The following is a 19,924-nucleotide window of genomic DNA, read 5'->3' on the forward strand; positions in this document are numbered from 1 at the left end:
GTTAATTTTGACTTTGTTGTAATAGCACTATAATAAAATCTTTAGTTCTAATTTTAAAAACCTTTAAAATTCTTTCCTAAATTTTAAAATATTTAGAATTGTTAGGGTTATTCGCCCTATGTTTAAAGTGCTGCAGCGGCTAGTTCTTGTTACCACACTGTATAGGTGTTATCTTGTGTAGTCTTTCTGTGTGCGTGCCGCTGCTATTCTTTACTATGTGTGCACGTAGTAAAGAATAACAGCGGTACGCACACAGAAAGACTACACAAGATAACACCTATACAGTGTGGTAACAAGAACTAGCCACTGCAGCACTTTAAACATAGGGCGAATAACCCTAACAATTTTAAAAATTTTAAAATTTAGGAAAGAATTTTAAAGGTTTTTAAAATTAGAACTAAAGATTTTATTATAGTGCTATTAAAACAAAGTCAAAATTAACGTGTGTAAGATAAAATAATCTACAAACCAGACAGTTATCAACGAAGTAGAAGTTGATAATAACAAGGAAAGTGTTTTTAAATGTTAAATTTTGAGCTGGATGCAGTGTGACAGCGACGTGAGTGTTATACACCTGATGATGGCCGTCTGAGGCCGAAACATGTAGTGTAGGGGAACAAGATCAAAGACACAAAATATATTGTTTGCACTTGAGACGGAGTTTTTGTCATTATATCACATATCGTATGGAGTGCAACAGGATGCTTAAATATAATATTGAAACACTCAGGGGAAGAATGTTTATTTCACAGTGAATTTTTGGCTTGTTATTAAATTTAAAATTTGTGAATAATTTCTTTTGATTTTTAAATGTTTAGGAATTGTTCATCAAAGTTCTATATTTTGATTGAGGGGGGTGTTGTAGTATTAATAACAATCAAAATCACTTTTGTATTAATTTTGTTAGTTTGAATGTTGGCGCCTTATATTTCCATAATGTGTAGAGGGCGCTCTTTTCCATTCTTTTGTTTTTTTTTTCTTCCGAGAGTCTTCCAAAAAGAAGGGCGCTGTGAATTGGTGATCGCAGTGAGAGTCTGACGCTGCCTGAGAGTTTTTGTGTTCAACCTTCTTGTGATAAAGGGGGACATTACCCTGTCTCGTTCTTTGTGATTTTCTCTATAATTATTACTGTGATTAAACTGGTTATTTATTTATACTGCTTCCATTCTCAACACAAACAAAATAGAAAACTCGGTGGGTTTTCAGGTTTTAAAAAAGACTTCAAATCATTTTTATTGAAACATTCTTTTTATACGATAAATGAATTTGTTAGTTTTAATAAAAAAGTGGATGGTGCAAGTACTTATGTTTGGATGTCATAGTCATTCGTGAGCTGTACGTAGTAGTTTGTATATTTTTCAAATGTTGTATTTATATATTGCTTATGATTGTAACAAATGTTGGTAGTATGCTTGTAACTTTGTAGCTTTATTTTGTTAACTTGTATTACCAAATGACTTGTCCGAGTTACTATGTAGCAAAATGGATGAAATACAATACAGAAAAATACAATACAATATAGATCAACATTTTCTTGACCTCAGCACTACCTGCAGTTGAATGGTGAGCTTCATACCCCGGCTACTTTACCCCCTGGGAAAGAGCCCCCTCTACCCTTGGATAGGAGGTTGGAGGGACCCAGAGCTGGTCTGGATGACATGGAGAAGCAAAAACTCTTGGCCCTACTGGGACTCAAATTCTGACATCCTCAGTCAGCCAGCCTGTAGACAGTCACTATACCAACTAAGCTATCCCAGCTCCCTGATAGCAATGATATCCCCCGATAATTACTACAGTCAGTTTTATCACCCTTCTCGTGAACTGGTACAACAATAGACTCTTTCCACTGATCAGGCAATTTTTCTTTATTCCAAATAGAGTCAATTAGATTATGGATCTTACAATGTAATATTTCACTACCTGCTTGAATTAGTTCTGCCAGAATTTGATCACCACCTGGCAATTTATACCTTTTCAACTTTGCAATTGGAATTGCAATTACAACCTCAAAGGGTCTAGGATCAGGTACTAATGGCTTGGCTGGATGAATTTCTATTTGCCTAACATCACTGACCCAATGTACATTCAAAAACGGAGAGAAGTAGTTCTTCCACCTATTCAGAATGTTGTGGGAATCTGCAAGCAGATCACACTTTTCATCCTTCACTGTGTTACTCCTAGGTTGGTAACCCCTCTTAAAGTCATTTATTCCTCTATACATTTCTCTATTGTGCTTGTTCTTACTGTTCATTGTAAGCTCATCAATTCTGTCTTTCAGATATTCCCTCTTTTAATTCCTGAAATTCAATACAATTCAAATGGAATATTCCCTTATCAGAAAACATAGTAAAGCAAAATCTCATTACTGTCAATTTTCTGCAGCATTTCCTCATAAAATCACATTCTACAGTCATGGTTGGCTGGTTTGTGTCCTGCCAGAGCTGCAATTTATACACAGATAAGCTTAAACATTTGTGTACAGCATCATGAACTGTGGTGAGGGAGAGATGCAGTTGCCTGTTTGCTGTGCAAATCAACTTGTGCGAACTATATAGAAACTCTTGCAAATGTGCTTCTCATCTTTGTTGCATGTCTTTGGATGCCTGGTGATGTCTGATTTAAAAAATTTCCAGTTTCTCTCAGAAATTTATCTCACATGCAAGAGGGGAGAGTTTACACAAGAGACAAAGCTACCAGAATTGCTCATGTCTGCTATCTGTGCTACTCACCCTGCCACCTGCTCAACCCTGTCTACGATATTTTGATCCTGCTCATCCAAGACCAGAGTTCTTCATAAATGAAAGTTTCTCTATAATGGAATGTCTTATGTGGGGGTGGTTGAGGATGTAAATTTGTATACCCCTTTTAACCAAGCTTATATATTCTGCATTCTCTGTGTGGAGGTGGGTTATGATACCTCCACTGTAGCCCTGTGAGTCATACAAAGCAATGAAAAGGAAACTCAGTGTGTGGGGATATAACTGGGCCACCCTGTCAGTGGGGGACATAAAGACAGTGATCTGGTCCTCCAGGTTGGGAATTTGACACAATGCTGATGATCATGCTCTGTAAAAAAAATTACTGTTTCAAAGTCAAAAGAAATTAAATCCAGATGATCTAAATTTTCTAAGAAAGGCTATGGCTCAAAAAGAGCTCTTTTGCCGATGATGATGATGATGATGATAATGATGGCGACAACAATGACGATAATTTTGCATGAACAGTCATTTTTGTCTTAAAGCCAAATTTTCTCAAACATAGTATGAGTTATGTCTGTTTATTTCTGCTGCATACCTATAATACATTTTATCTTGATGCTGGATTGTGCCCAAAAATTACTCTCATGACAATACGGTATGCCAAATTGGCTAGTACAACCCAGGTCAATGTGACTCAGTATCAGTCCTTCCTAAATGAATGTGAACAGATTATCATTACTTTGTTAAATTCCTCATTATATCCAGTGAGCTCTTATATTTAAGCACTCAGTAGGAGTCCGCAGACATTTCAGATGATCACGTCACTTCCATCTTCAGGGTCAAAGCAGCCTACTTCTTGGTGGTTTCTTGCTTGTCTTACTCTTGAACCATGTATATGCACGTGATATGTTCTTCTGAAACATTGGTGGACTTCCACTGAACTACACAGCCTTACAACCCAGAACATCGCACTCATATTCACTGCTCTGAAAACTTCAATTCCAAAATAACTCTTTGTCATTCATTTTGTCACTTATATATTGCAAACCAGTGTGATGTTAGTGATAAGTTCTTTACATCATCTAGCAGTGTAAGCCACCAATAGGTGCTGACAGATCAAAGATTCTTTTGTACTTTATGGTCAGTGGTGGGCCTTGTTGGTGACATCTGGCGTGAACACACGTTTTAAAATATATCTGAATATTTGTCAATATTTTGTTAGTGACATAATGTGTAGTGTGTATAGACCTGAATCCTTAAAGACAAAGAGGACATTCTGAATGGGCCTGGGTTTTCACTTATGCGTATCACTGCAAGCCTTGCGGTGACATGATTAATTGATCAAAGTGAACAAGTTAAACAAATGGGTCAGCAATAGGAACTATAATGAAGAAGTCAGATCTCAGTAAAGGCCCATTTTTATATTGTATATTTTTCACTTTTAATACATTTCATTTCTAATAATTATTGAAGGAAACTTTATTACCACAAAAAATAGCTTAGCATTCTGTCTGAATCACATACTATGTAATTTTTTCAGTATCTTACATTGTGGAAGACTGTTCACATACCATCTTTCTTTTGCTTTGCTGGTTATATCTGCATATCCCTTGGATTTTGAAAGTGTCTTGGTGGCATCACGTCATTAGAACAGCACAAGAATGCCATCCTGGACTGCCTTAGTTTTACTACCATCCTGCAGATTGAGACAATCAAATTTTCCTTACATTGTTGATAGTGTGATGATAACTGTGGATAGTATTATAATTATTATTGGTAGGAATATTGTCCTTTTGAAGGGATAAAACATACTGAGCTAAACAAGATTTAAGGTTCTCTGCCTTCTCAGATATAATGCCGGTATTACGTTGATAGTCAATGGATGTTTCAGGGAACACGCAGCCTCCATTTTCAAGTTCTCTTTGCTACCTGCTTCACATTCTTTTTTTTTTTTTTGCCTTACTCGACCATGAAGATGAAGGGGACATGTTTCCCCGAAACGTCAACTGACTTCCACCGCTTCCAACAGATTACTTACTTACTTACTTATTCATGGAGCTGAGCCCTTCTGGAGGAGCCGCCAATTCTGCAGCTACTCAAGAATTTCCCAGCATTTTATATAACCCAAAAGTTCATTAGTGTGTTCACAAGAGCCCTCCACTGGTCCCTATTCTGAGCCAGATCTATCCAATCCATACCATCCCATCCTATCTCTCTAAGATCCATTCAAATATTGTTCACCCACCTACACCTTGGTCTTCCCTGTGGTCTCTTATCCTTCTGGCCTTCCCACCAATATCCTATACACATTCTTTGTCTCCCCCATTCATGCTACATGACCTGCCAACCTCATCATCCTTGACTTGGTCATTCTAATTATACTTGGAGAAGAGTACAAGTTATGAAACTTCTCATTATGCAGTTTTCTCCAACCTCCTGTCACTTCATCCTTCTTCAGTCCAAATATTCTCAACACCCTGTTCTCAAACACCCTCAGTCTATGTTCCTCCCTTAATGTCACAGACCAAGTTTCACACCCATACAGAACCACAGGCAAAATTACAGTTTTGTATATTCTAATTTTTATGTTTTTGGACAACAGATGAGAAGACAAAACGTTCTGGACTGAATGATAGCAAGCATTACCCGAGTTCAATCGCCTCTTAATTTCCTCCTGAATCAGGTTTCGATCCGTTATCGTTCCCAAATATCTGAACTGTGCACATTTTCAAAACATCTGTTTCCTATCTTTATGTCATGATTTTGCCCTGCCTTTTGGTGACGAGACAGTAGCTAATACTTAGTTTTCTCTGTTTACTTCTAGACCAACCTCTTTATTTGCATCAATTAAAGTTTGTGTGTTTTTCTTTATGCCGTCTACATTATCACCCAGCAGACTCACATCATCGGCGTAGACCAACAGCTGATGTGTCCCATTTAATATCAGTCCCACCTGGTTTCCCTGGACCTTCCTAATTGCATATTCTAAGGCAATGTTGAAAAGGAGTGGCAATAAAGCATCTCCTTGTTTTAGACGATTCTGGATAGGAAATCTGTGAGTCAAATGTTTACCTACATGGACTTTACTATATATTTCGTTTAAACACATTTTAATCAACCTAACTAGTTTCATGGGTATCCCAAACTCTTATCAGAATATAGTACAATACTTCGCTCCTAACTGAATCACAGGCTTTCTTGAAGTCTATGAATAGTTGATGTACTGTCTCATTGTACTCCCATTTTTTCTCCAATATCTGACGAATGCAAAAGATCTGATCTGTAGTTGATCTGTTATGTCGAAACCCACACTGAAGATCCCCAGTAATTTCATCTATATATGGACTTAACCTTGAAATAAGAATATTGGACAAAATTTTATATGAAGTTGATAGCAGTGATATCCCCCGATAACTACTACAGCCAGTTTTATCACCCTTCTTGCGCATTGGTACAATAATAGACTCCTTCCACTGATCAGGCAATTTTTCCTTATGCCAAATAGAAGTAATTAGATTGTGGATCTTAGAACGTAATATTTCTCCTCCTGCTTCAATTAATTCTGCCGGAATTTTATCACTACATGGGGATTTATAGTTTCAATTTTGCAATAGCACTTTCAACATCAAAATGGCTAGGATCAGGTATTAACGGCTCAGCTGTATGGATTTCGGTCTGCCTAACAGCACTGACCATATGTACATTCAATAACTGAGTAGTAGTAGTTCCTCCATCTATTCAAAATGTTGTGGGAATCTGCAAGCAGATCACCATCCTCATGCTTCACTAAGTTACTGCTATGCTGGTATCCCCTCTTAAAGTCATTTATCCCTCTATACAGGTCTCTAACGTTCTTGTTCTTACTGTTCATTGCATGCTCATCAATTTTGTCTTTCAGATATTCCTTCTTTTTGTTCCTGAAGTGCCTGCTGGTTTCACGTCTTATATTGTTCAGATTATGCCCATTTAACTCGCTTGGATCCTGTAACCATTGCAATTTGACGGCTCTAAATCCCAAGCGCTAGAACTCTTAAAACCGTTCAACCTGAGCTAAATTTAGCTTCGCACCTTTTGTAATGGAAACTAATCGATATGTATCGAAGGTCAGAGCGATACGTTTAGTTCCATCTACGAACGTTTATGCACATGTATTCCTTGCGCTGGTATACAAGTGCAGCCAAAGAGGTATTACAGCAACTTGACAGGAATAATTATAATTACCCAATGCACCCAATGAACAACCTCTATGGCCGAACTTTATCTGAAACCACTTCCGATTCCGGTGGGTGTCGGCATGGCGGCAGAAGTTGGAGATATGATAAAGCCTAGAGTAGTAATTTTAGGAGGTAGGCATGACAGATATAATTATAATTAGTACTGTTTGTAAGAATTATGACATTATACTGTAATTTTGTTTTTATACATTTTTTGAGTTATCATTACGTAATTATCAACAGTCTTACTTTCATTCACTGAAAGCTTGCATACTACAACGTTCGGTGTTAAAAACACCTGCACGAGGCTCGAATAGATGCACTCGCAGAATTTATTTTGTAAGGAGTTGTGAAATTCGTCGGATTTCTATGCAAGTAACCCTGTATTAAACTACCTTTGATTTTACACATGTCATTTTGTAATAAGTGAGAGACGTTTACTTAAAAATTGCAAGTGTTATGTATGTGTTGAATCGTCCGGTTCATTTTGCAAAGTAATATCTTTGTTTTCCGTAGGGAAAACAGATTATTACCATGCACCCTGTTCTTTAGGACGTGTATAACAGGAAATTATTTCGTCAAAGTATTATGTTCAATCTGAGTTTTACACCTTGCAGGTTGTGGTTTCATTGGCAGAAACCTTGTACAGTACCTGATTGAAAATGACCTCGTATCAACAGTGCGTGTGGTAGACAAAGTTCCACCACAAACTGCATGGCTCAATGAAAAACACCAACGTTTATTCAACATTCCGAAAGTCCAGTTTAAAAGTGCCAACCTGATAAGTCCTGGTATGTTGTGGAATACTGTTATACCATTACCAGAATAAGGAAATACAAATTGGAGGGTGCAGCATTTACATATGAAGACTATTGCTCTTTGCAGGCAGATTGCACAACAGCAATTCTTGTATATGAATTCTGAACTTGTATAATTTTTATGTAGGTACTAGCTGTACCCAGCCACGCGTTGCTGTGGCAGATCAAGTGAATTAAAAAATTCTGTTGGATAATTAACCGCTTCATCTGCTTCCACAACAGTGTCGACGGAGTTGTATGTGACTGCCTCGCATTGAATGTCAGACTGAATGATATTGTTAAGTTCGTAGACGTCTTTGTTCTTGGCTGCAAGAATAGCTCGTTTACTCAGCCAGTCGTGATTCTTATAATTGGTTTCAACATTGGGAAATACCTTTTCAACCAATTCTTCCTTTGACGTCACTAAATTGCAGAAGTTATGAGGCAATGAAATTCGTCCTGAGGTCAGATCAACCCGGCACCTTTCCGTTCCCAATTTCCAGCAATTGATGCGAGAATATCTCAGCTGATCGATCGTTTTGCAGCGGGACACGCATATTTGTAGTTAATTTTAACGTCTTTACGTGTCGCCACAAAGTAGAGTATTTCAGGCAAGCATTTATTTCGTCCACTGGTGTCGATCGACGAATTACAGGTAATGTTACCTGAAATCTCCTGCAAGTAATATTAATGCATTCCCAAATGGTCTGATGTTTCAACGCAAATCTTGCAATGATCGATGAAGAGCCTCGAGCGATTTTTTGTGCGCCATTGTGCATTCATCCCAAATAATAAGTTTGAATTTCTGCAATACCTTTCCCATGCCTGATCCTTTGGAATGTTGCACGTGGGATTTTCAATGAATTGCATGTTCAATGGCAATTTCAAAGCGGAATGAGCAGTTCTTCCATCTGGTAGCAGTGTTGCAGCTATTCCGGACGACACAAGAGCTAAGGCTATGTCATTTTGGGATCGAATTGTTGCCAGAATCAATCTAATTATGAACGTTTTACCAGTTCCTCTTGGCGCATCTAAGAAGAAGATTTCTGCAACCCCGTTATTGACAGTTTGCATGATTTGATCGTATATGCCTTTTTGCTCAAGCGTTAGCTTAGGAATATTTGATTGCACATACGACAAAAGATCACCCGATCACCCGTGTTGTAATTTTGTTCACGATGCAATTCTACATTGAACGAAGCAGCAGCAGATCGATTCGGTGATGGCATTCCCAATTGATTGAGAACTTTGTTCGCGATTTCTAAGCACAAATCCTCAATCATTATCAACGCCTCGTTGTAGATTTCTGCTGTGAAATCCATGTTCATATTGGAATTATCCTTGCACATTCGAAGGAAAATATCTTCAGCCATGTGCTGCTTTGTTGATTCCACGATTCCTACGCAACAACCCATTATTATTGCGTTGTCTCTTTGGGAATGCTCTGTGTCTTCGTCGTAACCATGGAGATTCGATACAGTATCACTGTTGTTACTTCCTATGCAATGGTCTGTTCTAGCGTTTCCATAGGGGTCACTCTTCTGATTTCCAATTCCGGTTTTCAAAAGACGCATGTTTTTACCTGTCACAGGTGTGACATCTATATAATGGGTATATAAAAATGCGCGTGTTCGAATGCAACGTTGTGTCAAAATTTCAAAGCAATCGGTGAAGAACTTTCGGAGATCTTTGAGGGCTAACAAACCAACATTTACATTTTTGGGTATATAAAAACACGTGCTTGTTCGAATGCAACGTTGTGTCAAAATTTCAAAGCAATCGGTGAAGAACTTTCGGAGATCTTCGAGGGCTAACAAACCAACATTTACATTTTTATTTATATAGTTGTCTAAACAGGATGATTCAAATTTCGCTGCAGAAGTGCTTCCTTGTAAGCTTATTTATTTATTTATTTATTTATTTATTTGTATTTATGCTTGTGTCAGCAAGGGAGCTATCTAGAGCCAGTGAACTGGAAAGTTGGGAAGTCATGCTTTGCAATATGGAACTTTTTTCTTTTGTTGTTGGTACTTTCTATGGAATGAAAGAAAGGGTGCTAGGCCACTCTGGAGTTATGTTTTGCTCTAGAAAAACTGAACAGACTGCCATATCATTCCACTGGTCAAGTAAAAATCTGTCGCATAGTTGAATCACAGGTTCTCAACTTAACCATTGGAGTGACAGTATCATTTCTGCTTCCCCATCTAACCAGTGTTTTGGAGAATTTGACCCAATTCTGTCATACAGATTCCTGATTGGTTTTGTAACAAACATAATTAGTCTCTTTGATAATTTTTATTTTCATATTAAAAATGAATCATGCCAGTTACACACATTTTTGCTTACAGCATTGTCTCCATATTTTCTGTCAATTGAGTGACAGATGTAGAATTCCTAAGAAGGAATGGATTTAGAACATGTAATTGAATCTCTTTTCTGTTTCAGCATCCTGCCAGTCTGCGTTGTCAGTGGAGGAAGGTGGTGGTTTTGATTATGTGATCAATTGTGCATGTGAAACAAAACCTGGACAAACTGACCCTGTCTACAGAGAAGGAATTTTGAAACTCAGTCTGAACTGTGCTGTAGAGGCAGCCAAACTGAATGTCAAGAGGTTTGTCGAGGTTTCCTCAGGGCACATGTGTTCCTCTAATAAGGTTAGTTATAAGAATGCAGTGTGCTTTGAACCACAGAATCCAACTTTATTTTAGATGAAAATATCCTCTGATAGACAATTAATTTGTGTACTTGTGAATCGAAGTTGATTGAAATTAAGCAAAAATTGTTGTTTACTTTGTTGATTACTGAGCTATGACCTCATTCCCCACAAGTGTTGGCGCTTCCCACTCCACTCCTATGAAAGTGTTCGTCCTTCCATGAAATATTGATGTTTCCTGTTTTTAAAAAATATATTTTTTCATGGAAGGTATGACCATAGACTGGAATCAAGGAAATTTTGAGGCTGAAGAGCCAGCGCCAACCATAAAAGAAGTAGAACAAGCTACCAAAAAATTGAAAAATAATAAAGCACCAGGAATGGATCTCATCACTGCAGAATTGGTGAAATTTTCAGGCCCAGAATATGCTAAGCACTTACATCAGCTGATAGTTAAGATATGGATAACTGAAATAATCCCAGAGGAGTGGAACCTAAGTATTGTATGCCCTATCCATAAGAAAGGTGATGTCATGGTATGCTCTGACTCTAGAGGAATTAGTCTGTTGTGCATAGCATATGAAATATTTTCCAACATTCTGTTTAACGGACTCTCTCCGTTTGTGGAAGGCATAATTAGAGATTACCAGTGTGGGTTTCATCAAGGAAGATCACCTATCATATTTTCACTATTCGCCAGGTCCTTGAAAAATGTAATGAATTCCAAATTGAAACACATCATCTTTTCATTGACTTCCAATCAGCCTATGACTCCATTGATAGAGATAGTTTTTTCTGGCAATGGAAGAGATGCACATTCCACAGAAGTTAATCACCTTAGCCAGAGCTACTACGAGAAAGACCCAATGCCAAATTAAGATTCAGAATATGGTCACGTGTTGGGCGTATAACGCGACAAGTAACTTCATGCCATATTGGATATAGCGAATTTATTGAACACTCGCTCTTACAATTACACAATTTACAATCTCACAGTTACTGCCATCAGCAGAATCACAATTACTTCTATTGTTTCAATTCACTCCGAAGAGTGCTAGACTGTAACTGGCTGGTTACTCTCTCTAGTAGCTCACGCACTCGTAACTGGCTCAATCCTCACTCACTACTGACTAGTGTTCACTGCTCCTTATTTAGCCTCGGCACGGACAACACAGAAAACAGGTACATGATAGGTACCGCTGTTGCCTGACGCTTTGTTTACAGGTATTGCTAGCAACACTGTCGGGAGTTGTTTACGGCTGGGTAGTAACCACTGTGTTATGTCACCATGGAAATGGTTGCCTGGTGCAGCCGCTCCTCTGCCACGTCACCACGGGGGATGGGGGCGCCCACCGAACATTGCTTACTGATGGAAGGAGTGGGGGGTATGTGACGTCACTCGAGGAAATGCAGAGTTCACGTGACTCCCACTTCCCGTTGTGCCATCCATGTCACAATATGTTGTCCAGCCCTATAATACTAGAAATGGAGTTCGACAAGGGGATTCCCTAGCCTGCCTTTTGTTCAATATAGCCTTAGAGAAGGTAGTTAAGAGATGCAGGCATCAACTCAAGGGGAACTATATTCTATAAGTCAGTTAAAATTTTGGCATTTGCAGATGATATTGATAATGTCACATGTTCGGAATCCAGAAGACACTTCCATAGTAACGCTAGAACAGACCGTTGCATAGGTAGCGACAATAGTGGTATTGTAGCCCCAACAGTTGATCGTTGCTCAGGTATTGCAGTATCAACAAAGCGTATCCCCAGTGATAGACAACAGAAGGTTCAATGCATAGCAACCGCCAAGGTTATAAAAGCCCTGCTTCGACAAGAAACAGTCTGGAATTAGTCTGGAAATAGCCTTCATAGAACACAGTATTACTGTCCTTACCGTTCGCCTACATGTTCGGCGTCACTTATACCTCGCCGTCACGTTCGCCCCTTTGTGGTCTGCACTTTCATCCGCCGCTTCCTTGTAGCTGTCTGGTTCAGGGTAGGGTGTGGGATTGCTCTGAATTTGGATTTGTGTGGGCGCCAGTGGACTTGGGTGAAATCCACGAATTTGGAACGGGAAAAACAAGAAGGGGATATGGATAGGCAGGCGTTTGGGGTTCCGACTGCTCAGTTGGTAGGACGAGATTCTGTCTCAGGGCAACTTCTGGGCCTTGCTCACACAAGGAGAGAGAAAACACTCAAAAATTCGCACTTCACCAACACTGTTGCTCTTTATTGTAAATGTGCACTAGAGTTACACATTACGAGGCCGTAGCACTTGGACTTTGTACACTGGACTTGGCCAACGCTAATTTAACGTCCAGGAGGTTACTCATGTTACTCCCTTTTTGCTACTCACTCCTGTTACTCACTGTTGGTGACTGAGTGCTCTGGAGAGGCAGAAGTCCTGACGGTTCTGGGAGCGCCTGGATTCCTCTCCTCTGAAATTTTGCTGATTGGCTGAACCTAAAATTTGGGTGTTTCTCTCATTTGCATTCAGCCAATCCCTAACCAGATCCATTTTAATTTGGGCCTACGTACAACACAGTCCCTCCGACAGCTCTCAAATAAATGAAGGTACACTAACGATCGCTTGGTACGCGACTCGTATCTGTCAAGTCTCCAATTTTCAAAGACTCGCACCATCGGAGTTAAGCATTGAAATTCCCAGAAAACACAGCAGGATACTTCCTGCTCCGTTCTGGGTTTTCAAGTGACCTGCAGCTTGCTTGTCCCTCAGAAAGACCAGATGTTGTCCTTGGCGTCTGCTGGTGCTGGGGTCAATTCTATATCATCTATTGTTAACAGTAGTACAGTTTGTTTACATGTAATGCATTGTAGTTAAGAATGTAAATGAAAAACATTCCTGAGGTTCCTGCATGGTGCGGTTACAACAGCTGGAACCTAGCCGCCAGAAGTCAAGTGATACCGCAGGCGATAATAACTGTATGGTGTGTAAGAGTGAATGTCCAATAAAGATTCGTTAAATCTGAGACCCACGTGAATTTATTTGTCGCGTGACATACCCAACACATGACTACTGGTGTCAGAAGTGGGTAGAACACAAAAATCTATGAAAAAAGCTTTTCTTAATTTGGAAAGAGCAGCAAAAAAGATGACTCTAGAAATTAACCAGAATAAAACAAAGTACTATAAATTTGAGGTTGTATGTAGTTTTACTTACCTTGGATTACCTTACTGTAAAAATGACATCAGTAACGAAATAAAAAAGCATGTACTTGCGGCAAATAAATGTCTCCAGGGCCTTAGGAAACACCTGAAATCCCAACTAATACCCAGGAAAACGAAAACTATGATGAATTAAGTACTTATAAGATCAGTGCTATCTTATGCCTCTGAGACCTGGCCACTGTCAAGATCGGATGAAGGACTGTTAACTATATTTGAAAGGAGGATCCTGAGATATATCTTTGAACCAGTGGAAGAAAATGGAATATGGAGAAAGAGGTATAACCATGAGCTATACAAACTATATAATGAACCAGACATTATTGGATTTATAAAAGTGAAAAGGCTTGAATGGGCTGTGCACATAATACGTGCCAGCGAGAATAGAACAATTAAGAAAATACTTAATACTAAACCAGAAGGAAGTAGGATAATGGGAAGACCAAGATTGAGATGGGAAGAATACAAGTGGCAGGACATAAAAATTTTGGGTGTAAAGAACTGGAGGAATGTAGCATTGAACGGAGAAGAATGGTGATCAATTCTGAGGAAGGGCAGGGTTCACAAAGGGCTTAATACTAAACCAGAAGGAAATAGGAAAGTGGGAAGACCAAGATTGAGATGGGAAGAATGTGTGTGTGGCAGGACATAAGAATTTTGGGTATAAAGAACTGGAGGATTGTAGCATCGAATGGAGAAGAATGGCGAGCAATTCTGAGGAAGGCCAGGGCTCACAAAGGGCTGTTGTGCCAGTGATGATGATGATGATGATGATGGTATTTCTTCATAAGATATCAGTTTTTGCAAACAAACAAAAAATGTGTATATGATTTATTGTGGCCCAGAATAACATACTAATATTAGTAAGAAATATATCTTTTTTTTGACGCATGTTTGAAGAACTGCTTGCATTGAAATGATTCAGTTTGAATATGTTGTAGAGGAAAGATGAAGAGAAAATTTAATACAAGTGAATTGAACTGGCTGAGAAGGACAGGTTTATTTTATTGTGTCATTTTGTGTACCCATATAATATAAGTCTCCCTCATTATGACTTTTGAGCAAGATGGATTTCTTAAAACTTTATATGAACATCATGGCTAGATGCTAAATATATTTATTGTTAAAAATTACAGTGTGGCCGTGGTGCAAAGCTTTTAGGTTATATCTGGAAGTTATGTGTAGAAACTAATACTATGAAAAAAAGAACCATTCTTAAGAAACTGACATCTGCTCAGCTGGTCAAGAAATTCCCAGCCTTGTATGAATCTTGAAAGATTAGTACTGTGCTCACAAGAGCCTGCCATTGGTTGCTAGATGAATCCAGTTCGCACTTTTATATTTGCTGTGCCTGAGGTCATTTTTTTCCCTCTTAATATTACCCTTCAATTTTTGCCAGGGTCTCTTCTCTTCAGGGTTTTTGCCAGAAATTTTTGTATGAGTTTTACAATTCTGTTGTGTGCTATATGCTCTGGCCTTCTCATCCTCTGGTTCTGATCATTGCAATAGTATTTGTTGAAGAGTACAAATTATAAAGATCTTCATTATGTAATTTTCTCCGTTCTCTTACTTCCTGTATGTTAGGGTCAAATATTATCCTCAGTCATGCACAGAAGTTGACCATTAAATTGCATGATTATTAATGTATATAATGTCAGCATGTAGTTTGAATCGTGTCAGTGATTGTATGTCATTAGTTTCCTTTTTAGAGCTTTGTATAAGTTTATATTTTCTATAGAAAATGCAAAGGTCAGATAAAGAGCAGTGGCAACACCTCTGTAGTTCTGAAATTACTTTATTACCTGAGGTAAACACACTTACATTCCTTCAATATAATTGCAGCGTTTACTGTATGTCGTTGAGGTACAGTGTGGTGCATTATCACTCCATCAGTGTCATATGCCACAATGAACATCGCCTTCACATTACTCTGTGTAGGGCGCACTTTCTTTGGACAAGGAGAGCCAGGATGCTTCCATTCATTTGATTATTGCTTCCAGTGCGGTTCATATGAGTGAGCCCAAGTTTCATCCAGAGTGACGATCCTTCCAAGGAAGTCATCGCCTTCCCTCTGGTACCGGTCCAACAAGTCCTGTGCAATTGCATAACGTTGCCATTGTTTCACCTCGGACATTGTATGGGGTACCCAATACGCTGCAGTTTTGCGGTATCCAAGAATATTGTGCAGAATGTGGAGCACTGTTTTGTGACATATACCTACCTCAGCAGCTAACTCTCATGCAACCCATCGATGATCGACATCCAGCAAAGAAGCAAGAAGCTGAATTGTGTGGTTGTCAACATGGGGTCATCCTGAACAACAGCTGTCCTGAATGGCATCCCTCCCTTCACAGAACAATTTCACCCATCGTGCCACTGTGCGATATGGCAAAGCACATGCTTCTTGCCGTCCCTGATAACAGTTTTGTGCACTATGACCTCGTGCAACTTCAATTTTTATCCAGGAGCATTATTCTTGTTTTGTAAACATGTTGTTAGGGTGCTTGAACTGGGCTCCTACACCTCAAGATGATGCACATTGCAACTCAATGAAACACTACCAGAGCCACTCACTGCACTACTTCAACTGAACTTCTGCTATCAGCTACAGATGGCACTAGTGGCACCTGATGCACATCTTTCATGTTACAGCAGTGTTGCCACTACTTTTTATCCAACCCTTGTAGAATGAAAAATAACCTATGTTAGTAAACTATATAATAGTTCATATAGATGAACTATTGAAGATCAAGAATAAATTGTGTTGTCAGATTCTTTTTAATTGTACTCTCGTTAATTTGTACAGGTTCCCCACAAAGAAGATGGGAAGATAGAACCATGGACGTATCTTGCTAAGTTTAAGAGGCAGGTAGAAGAAGAGCTTCATAATATTGCTGGCCTTAATTTCACAATTGTAAGGCCTGCTATTGTGTATGGAATAGGTGATCGACATGGTCTGGGTAGGTTCTTGTCTTATATGGAATGCTTTTTTTTTTTTAATTGTAGATATGTTTCAAGCATTCAGAAGGTAGATATATAAAGGAAGGTAAAGCTATCCCTGTAACAGGCCATGAAGGCCCATAGGGTGTGAGATGTTGAGGTTACCACATTTTCTAGACAGTTGGCTCACAGATGGCAGGAAGGTTGTCAGTCTTATGCACCGGCTGCTCTTTACCCCCCCCCCCCCCCCCGAAAGNTGTTAAGAGGCTGAGTCAACCCCAGGTCCATAGTACAGCTGGAAGGATTCAGTGACCTCATCAGGAATCGAACCTGTGACCTTCCAGCTTGTAGTATAATGCCCCAATGAACTACGCTACTGTGCCCCCCCTCAGTCGAGATATAACCCTTACCATTGTAATAATTGCTGTTACTAAATATGCATGTTATAGGGGGGGGGGGAGGTGACTGTGACCCTGGTCCTGGTATGCACTGATCAAAAGTCCAACCCTGTCAGTGGGAGGGGGCTTTTCAGTGTTTATACTGGGCACACAAGTAACTAGTTGTTAATTATGTGAAAAATGTGAATGCAAGTATCAAACACTTGTTATATGAATTTTCGCTACAACAGTGTATGTTAATTTGTCCCTGTTTTTCACTTAACAAACTTAATTTTCACTACAACAAACAACTTACGTAATTAAGTTCAGCAAGTTTGTATGTAAATTAATTGGAATTTTATTTTTAATTTACGAATTTTTATGGAACAAATTACCTGTGTGAATTTAGGGATACCTGTATTTAGGTGGAAGCTTGATACTCTCTAAATTTTCCAGAACATTTCCGTAAATTGTTGGTTTCAGCCCATTATTAGTCCTCAACTTGGACTCAAGCAATCTAGTTATCCCTTTGTTATTTATGCTTAGAATATAACAACGTTTAATGTGTTTTCAGTGCCGCGTCTTGTGATTGGGGCAGTGTACAAGCATCTAGGTGAGATGATGAAGCTTCTCTGGGGCAAAGACCTGAAGATGAACACAATACATGTGACAGATCTATGTCGTGCTATCTGGCACTTGGCATTACGAGATGATACATTGTCTCAAATTTATAATGTGGTGGACAAAGGTGACACTACTCAAGGAATGATTAGCAACCTGGTATCTGAAATATTCAACATTAACCATGACTATTGGTCCTCTATAAACTTATCATTATGTAAGGTTAGTAGTTGTTTAGAATTTATAGTACCATTATCAGTTCCATTTCTCCTAACCTGTACATTTGTTTATTGATAAGTGAAAATTGTTAATTAATCAGTATGAAGAATGCTGTCTTCTGGGATGTGGCAGCATGTAGATCTTATGTGAGCCGATGTTTCGGAGAAACGTTTCGTCTCCATCTTCACGGTAGAAAAATCAATGAGCGAGGAACCAGCTCTCTCTGGATTTTTCCACCCTGAAAATGGAGGCGAAACTTTCCTCTGAAACGTTGGTTCACACAAGATCTACAAGGAGCCACATCCCAGAAGACGATATTCTTCATAGTCACTGCTGTGAAAATGTGAAATCTTGCATAATATTGTGATGTGTTGCACTATGGATGATGCCCCCCCCCCCGCCAGCTGTGACGCGCCGAGCGGAGCCAACGTTAGCCGAGTCCCAGCATACTGGTCGCTATGCAACGCGAGTCAACTGCGGTGACGTAACACGGGATGCCGACGTTGCTACACAGCAGGAAACAACTCCTGACAGCGTTGATAGCAACACGGCACCAGACAACAGTGGTGCCTATTACGTGGCTGTTTTCTGTGTTGTCCGGAACGAGGCTAATTAAGGGGCAGCGAAGACTATTCACAGTCAGTTCCGAGTTAGCCAGCAGTTAGTTCTCGAGTTCTCTAGTTATGAGTCAGTCACCAGTTAATTGTATTCTGGCATAATTGCAGTACAGTATTTGTGATACTGTCAATGGCAGTAATGTTGAACTTGTAAATTGTGTGATTGTAAGAGCGAATGTGAAATAAAATTCGCTATATCCAATAAGGCGTGTAGTTATTTGTCGCGTTATACACTCAACACGTGACAACTGGTGTCAGAAGTGGGATTGGACTTACACACGTGACCAAGAAGATTCAAACTCAAAACGTGACAACTGGTGTTTCAGAAGTGGGATACGAACTTACACACGTGACCGTCAGAAGTGGTTCACGAACTTGAACATGCCTCGATCTAGGAAGAAATATTGAATTGCATAAAAAAAAAAGAAAATGGAGGAGCAAGACTTTCAACTAATACTTAAAATGCTAGAAGAATTGGAGGCCAATAGGAAAAAAGAAAAAGAGGATATCCTGGCTAAAATGGACGCCGACTGGAAAGCCTGGCGAGAAAATGCTGCTGCGGAAACGGAAGCAACCCAAGAACGGACGGCACAACAAGAAGAGGTCCCCGTAGTTATACCGGTCGGAGAGACAATGGCCTGCCGAGAAATGGAGGTATGTCTAGTAGAAGAAGAGCCAGCTTCAGTGGACAGGAAACCTGAGGTGGCAGAACTATGAGAGGTACCCGTACAAGATGCTGAAGTACTGCCAGTCGGAGAACCGAAGAAGAAAAGGCGCAGGGACCGACATCAGCGAAACATGCAGAATCCGACACGGGGAAGTCTTGGATCCCAGAATAAATTGGCCGTTGTCCGCAGGAAGGTGTCCCGCCATGCGACAGTGGCATGGCGCAAGAGGAACATCCTCAGAAAATCTTCGACTCAAAGAAATTGTGGACCGTGGCACGAAATGGCTGCTGACAGAAATCTGACTAGTTGAGCAGGTGTGACACGGCGCAAGAGAGACCCCGTAAAGAAATATTCAACCAGGGCCAATGCTGGACAAGAAGCCTGGAAAGGAAGGATGGGAAACGTGACAGGACAGACGTCCGGGAGGAGGCGTCAGCCACAACAGAAATGCAGCAAAGGCATAAGGAACCAAGACGTGGAGGAACTGCTACGCCTGAGAGAGAAGACCGTCAGTGTGACTTTCGGAGGAGAGTTCGCGAAACAAGTAGTCTGTACTTCCAACGGGTTACTGAAAATAAGAAAATGGACACTGTGGAGGGGTTGACCCCCTCCAAAACGAAAAAAAAAGAAAAAGGCCCGTATGGGAAGAACCGGTAGTAGAAAGACCGTCCTCCCTAGCAAGAGTGAAAGAGGAAAGAATGAAAGCGACGGATGACTGTGACACAACTGGATCTTCTGGCAACTTAGAAGGGAACCGCTCGAGATGAGCTTTGCCGTAAGAGGGGAGCGGATGTAACGGAAGAATAGTCGCTGCAAGAAGAGTAGCTGAAATAACAGGAGACGCAGAAAGCCATTCTTTGAAGAAAAGGAACGGTGGTGCACTAAGGAGGGAGCAGTGTGACGTGTTGCGCTATGGATGACCCCCCCCCCC

General features: G+C 39.9%; 1 protein-coding gene and 1 long non-coding RNA gene across 3 annotated transcripts in view; one reads left to right on the plus strand and one right to left on the minus strand.

Moving 5' to 3' along the window:
* Positions 1 to 4,099: 4,099 nt before the first annotated feature.
* Positions 4,100 to 6,603, minus strand: LOC111861897. Its single transcript, XR_002842347.1, has 2 exons — positions 6,564 to 6,603; positions 4,100 to 4,395 (listed from the first exon to the last, which is right to left on the minus strand). It is a non-coding gene; the product is annotated as an uncharacterized LOC111861897 (long non-coding RNA).
* A 296-nt stretch (positions 6,604 to 6,899) lies between these two features.
* LOC111861917 overlaps positions 6,900 to 19,924 on the plus strand; it is a 44,146-nt gene continuing 31,121 nt past the window's right edge. The window contains exons 1-5 of one of the 2 annotated variants that reach the window (XM_023846889.2): positions 6,900 to 7,045; positions 7,531 to 7,704; positions 10,156 to 10,364; positions 16,358 to 16,511; positions 17,443 to 17,711. In XM_023846889.2, coding sequence (XP_023702657.2) covers positions 6,946 to 7,045; positions 7,531 to 7,704; positions 10,156 to 10,364; positions 16,358 to 16,511; positions 17,443 to 17,711 — 906 coding nt within the window. In that variant the 5' untranslated portion in view covers positions 6,900 to 6,945. The remainder of the gene's footprint in view (positions 7,046 to 7,530; positions 7,705 to 10,155; positions 10,365 to 16,357; positions 16,512 to 17,442; positions 17,712 to 19,924) is intronic. The other variant, XM_023846882.2, reaches the window with a different exon arrangement.

This window comes from Cryptotermes secundus, unplaced genomic scaffold (genome assembly GCF_002891405.2).
Source record: "Cryptotermes secundus unplaced genomic scaffold, Csec_1.0 scaffold180, whole genome shotgun sequence".
Classification (NCBI taxonomy): Eukaryota; Metazoa; Arthropoda; class Insecta; order Blattodea; family Kalotermitidae; genus Cryptotermes; species Cryptotermes secundus.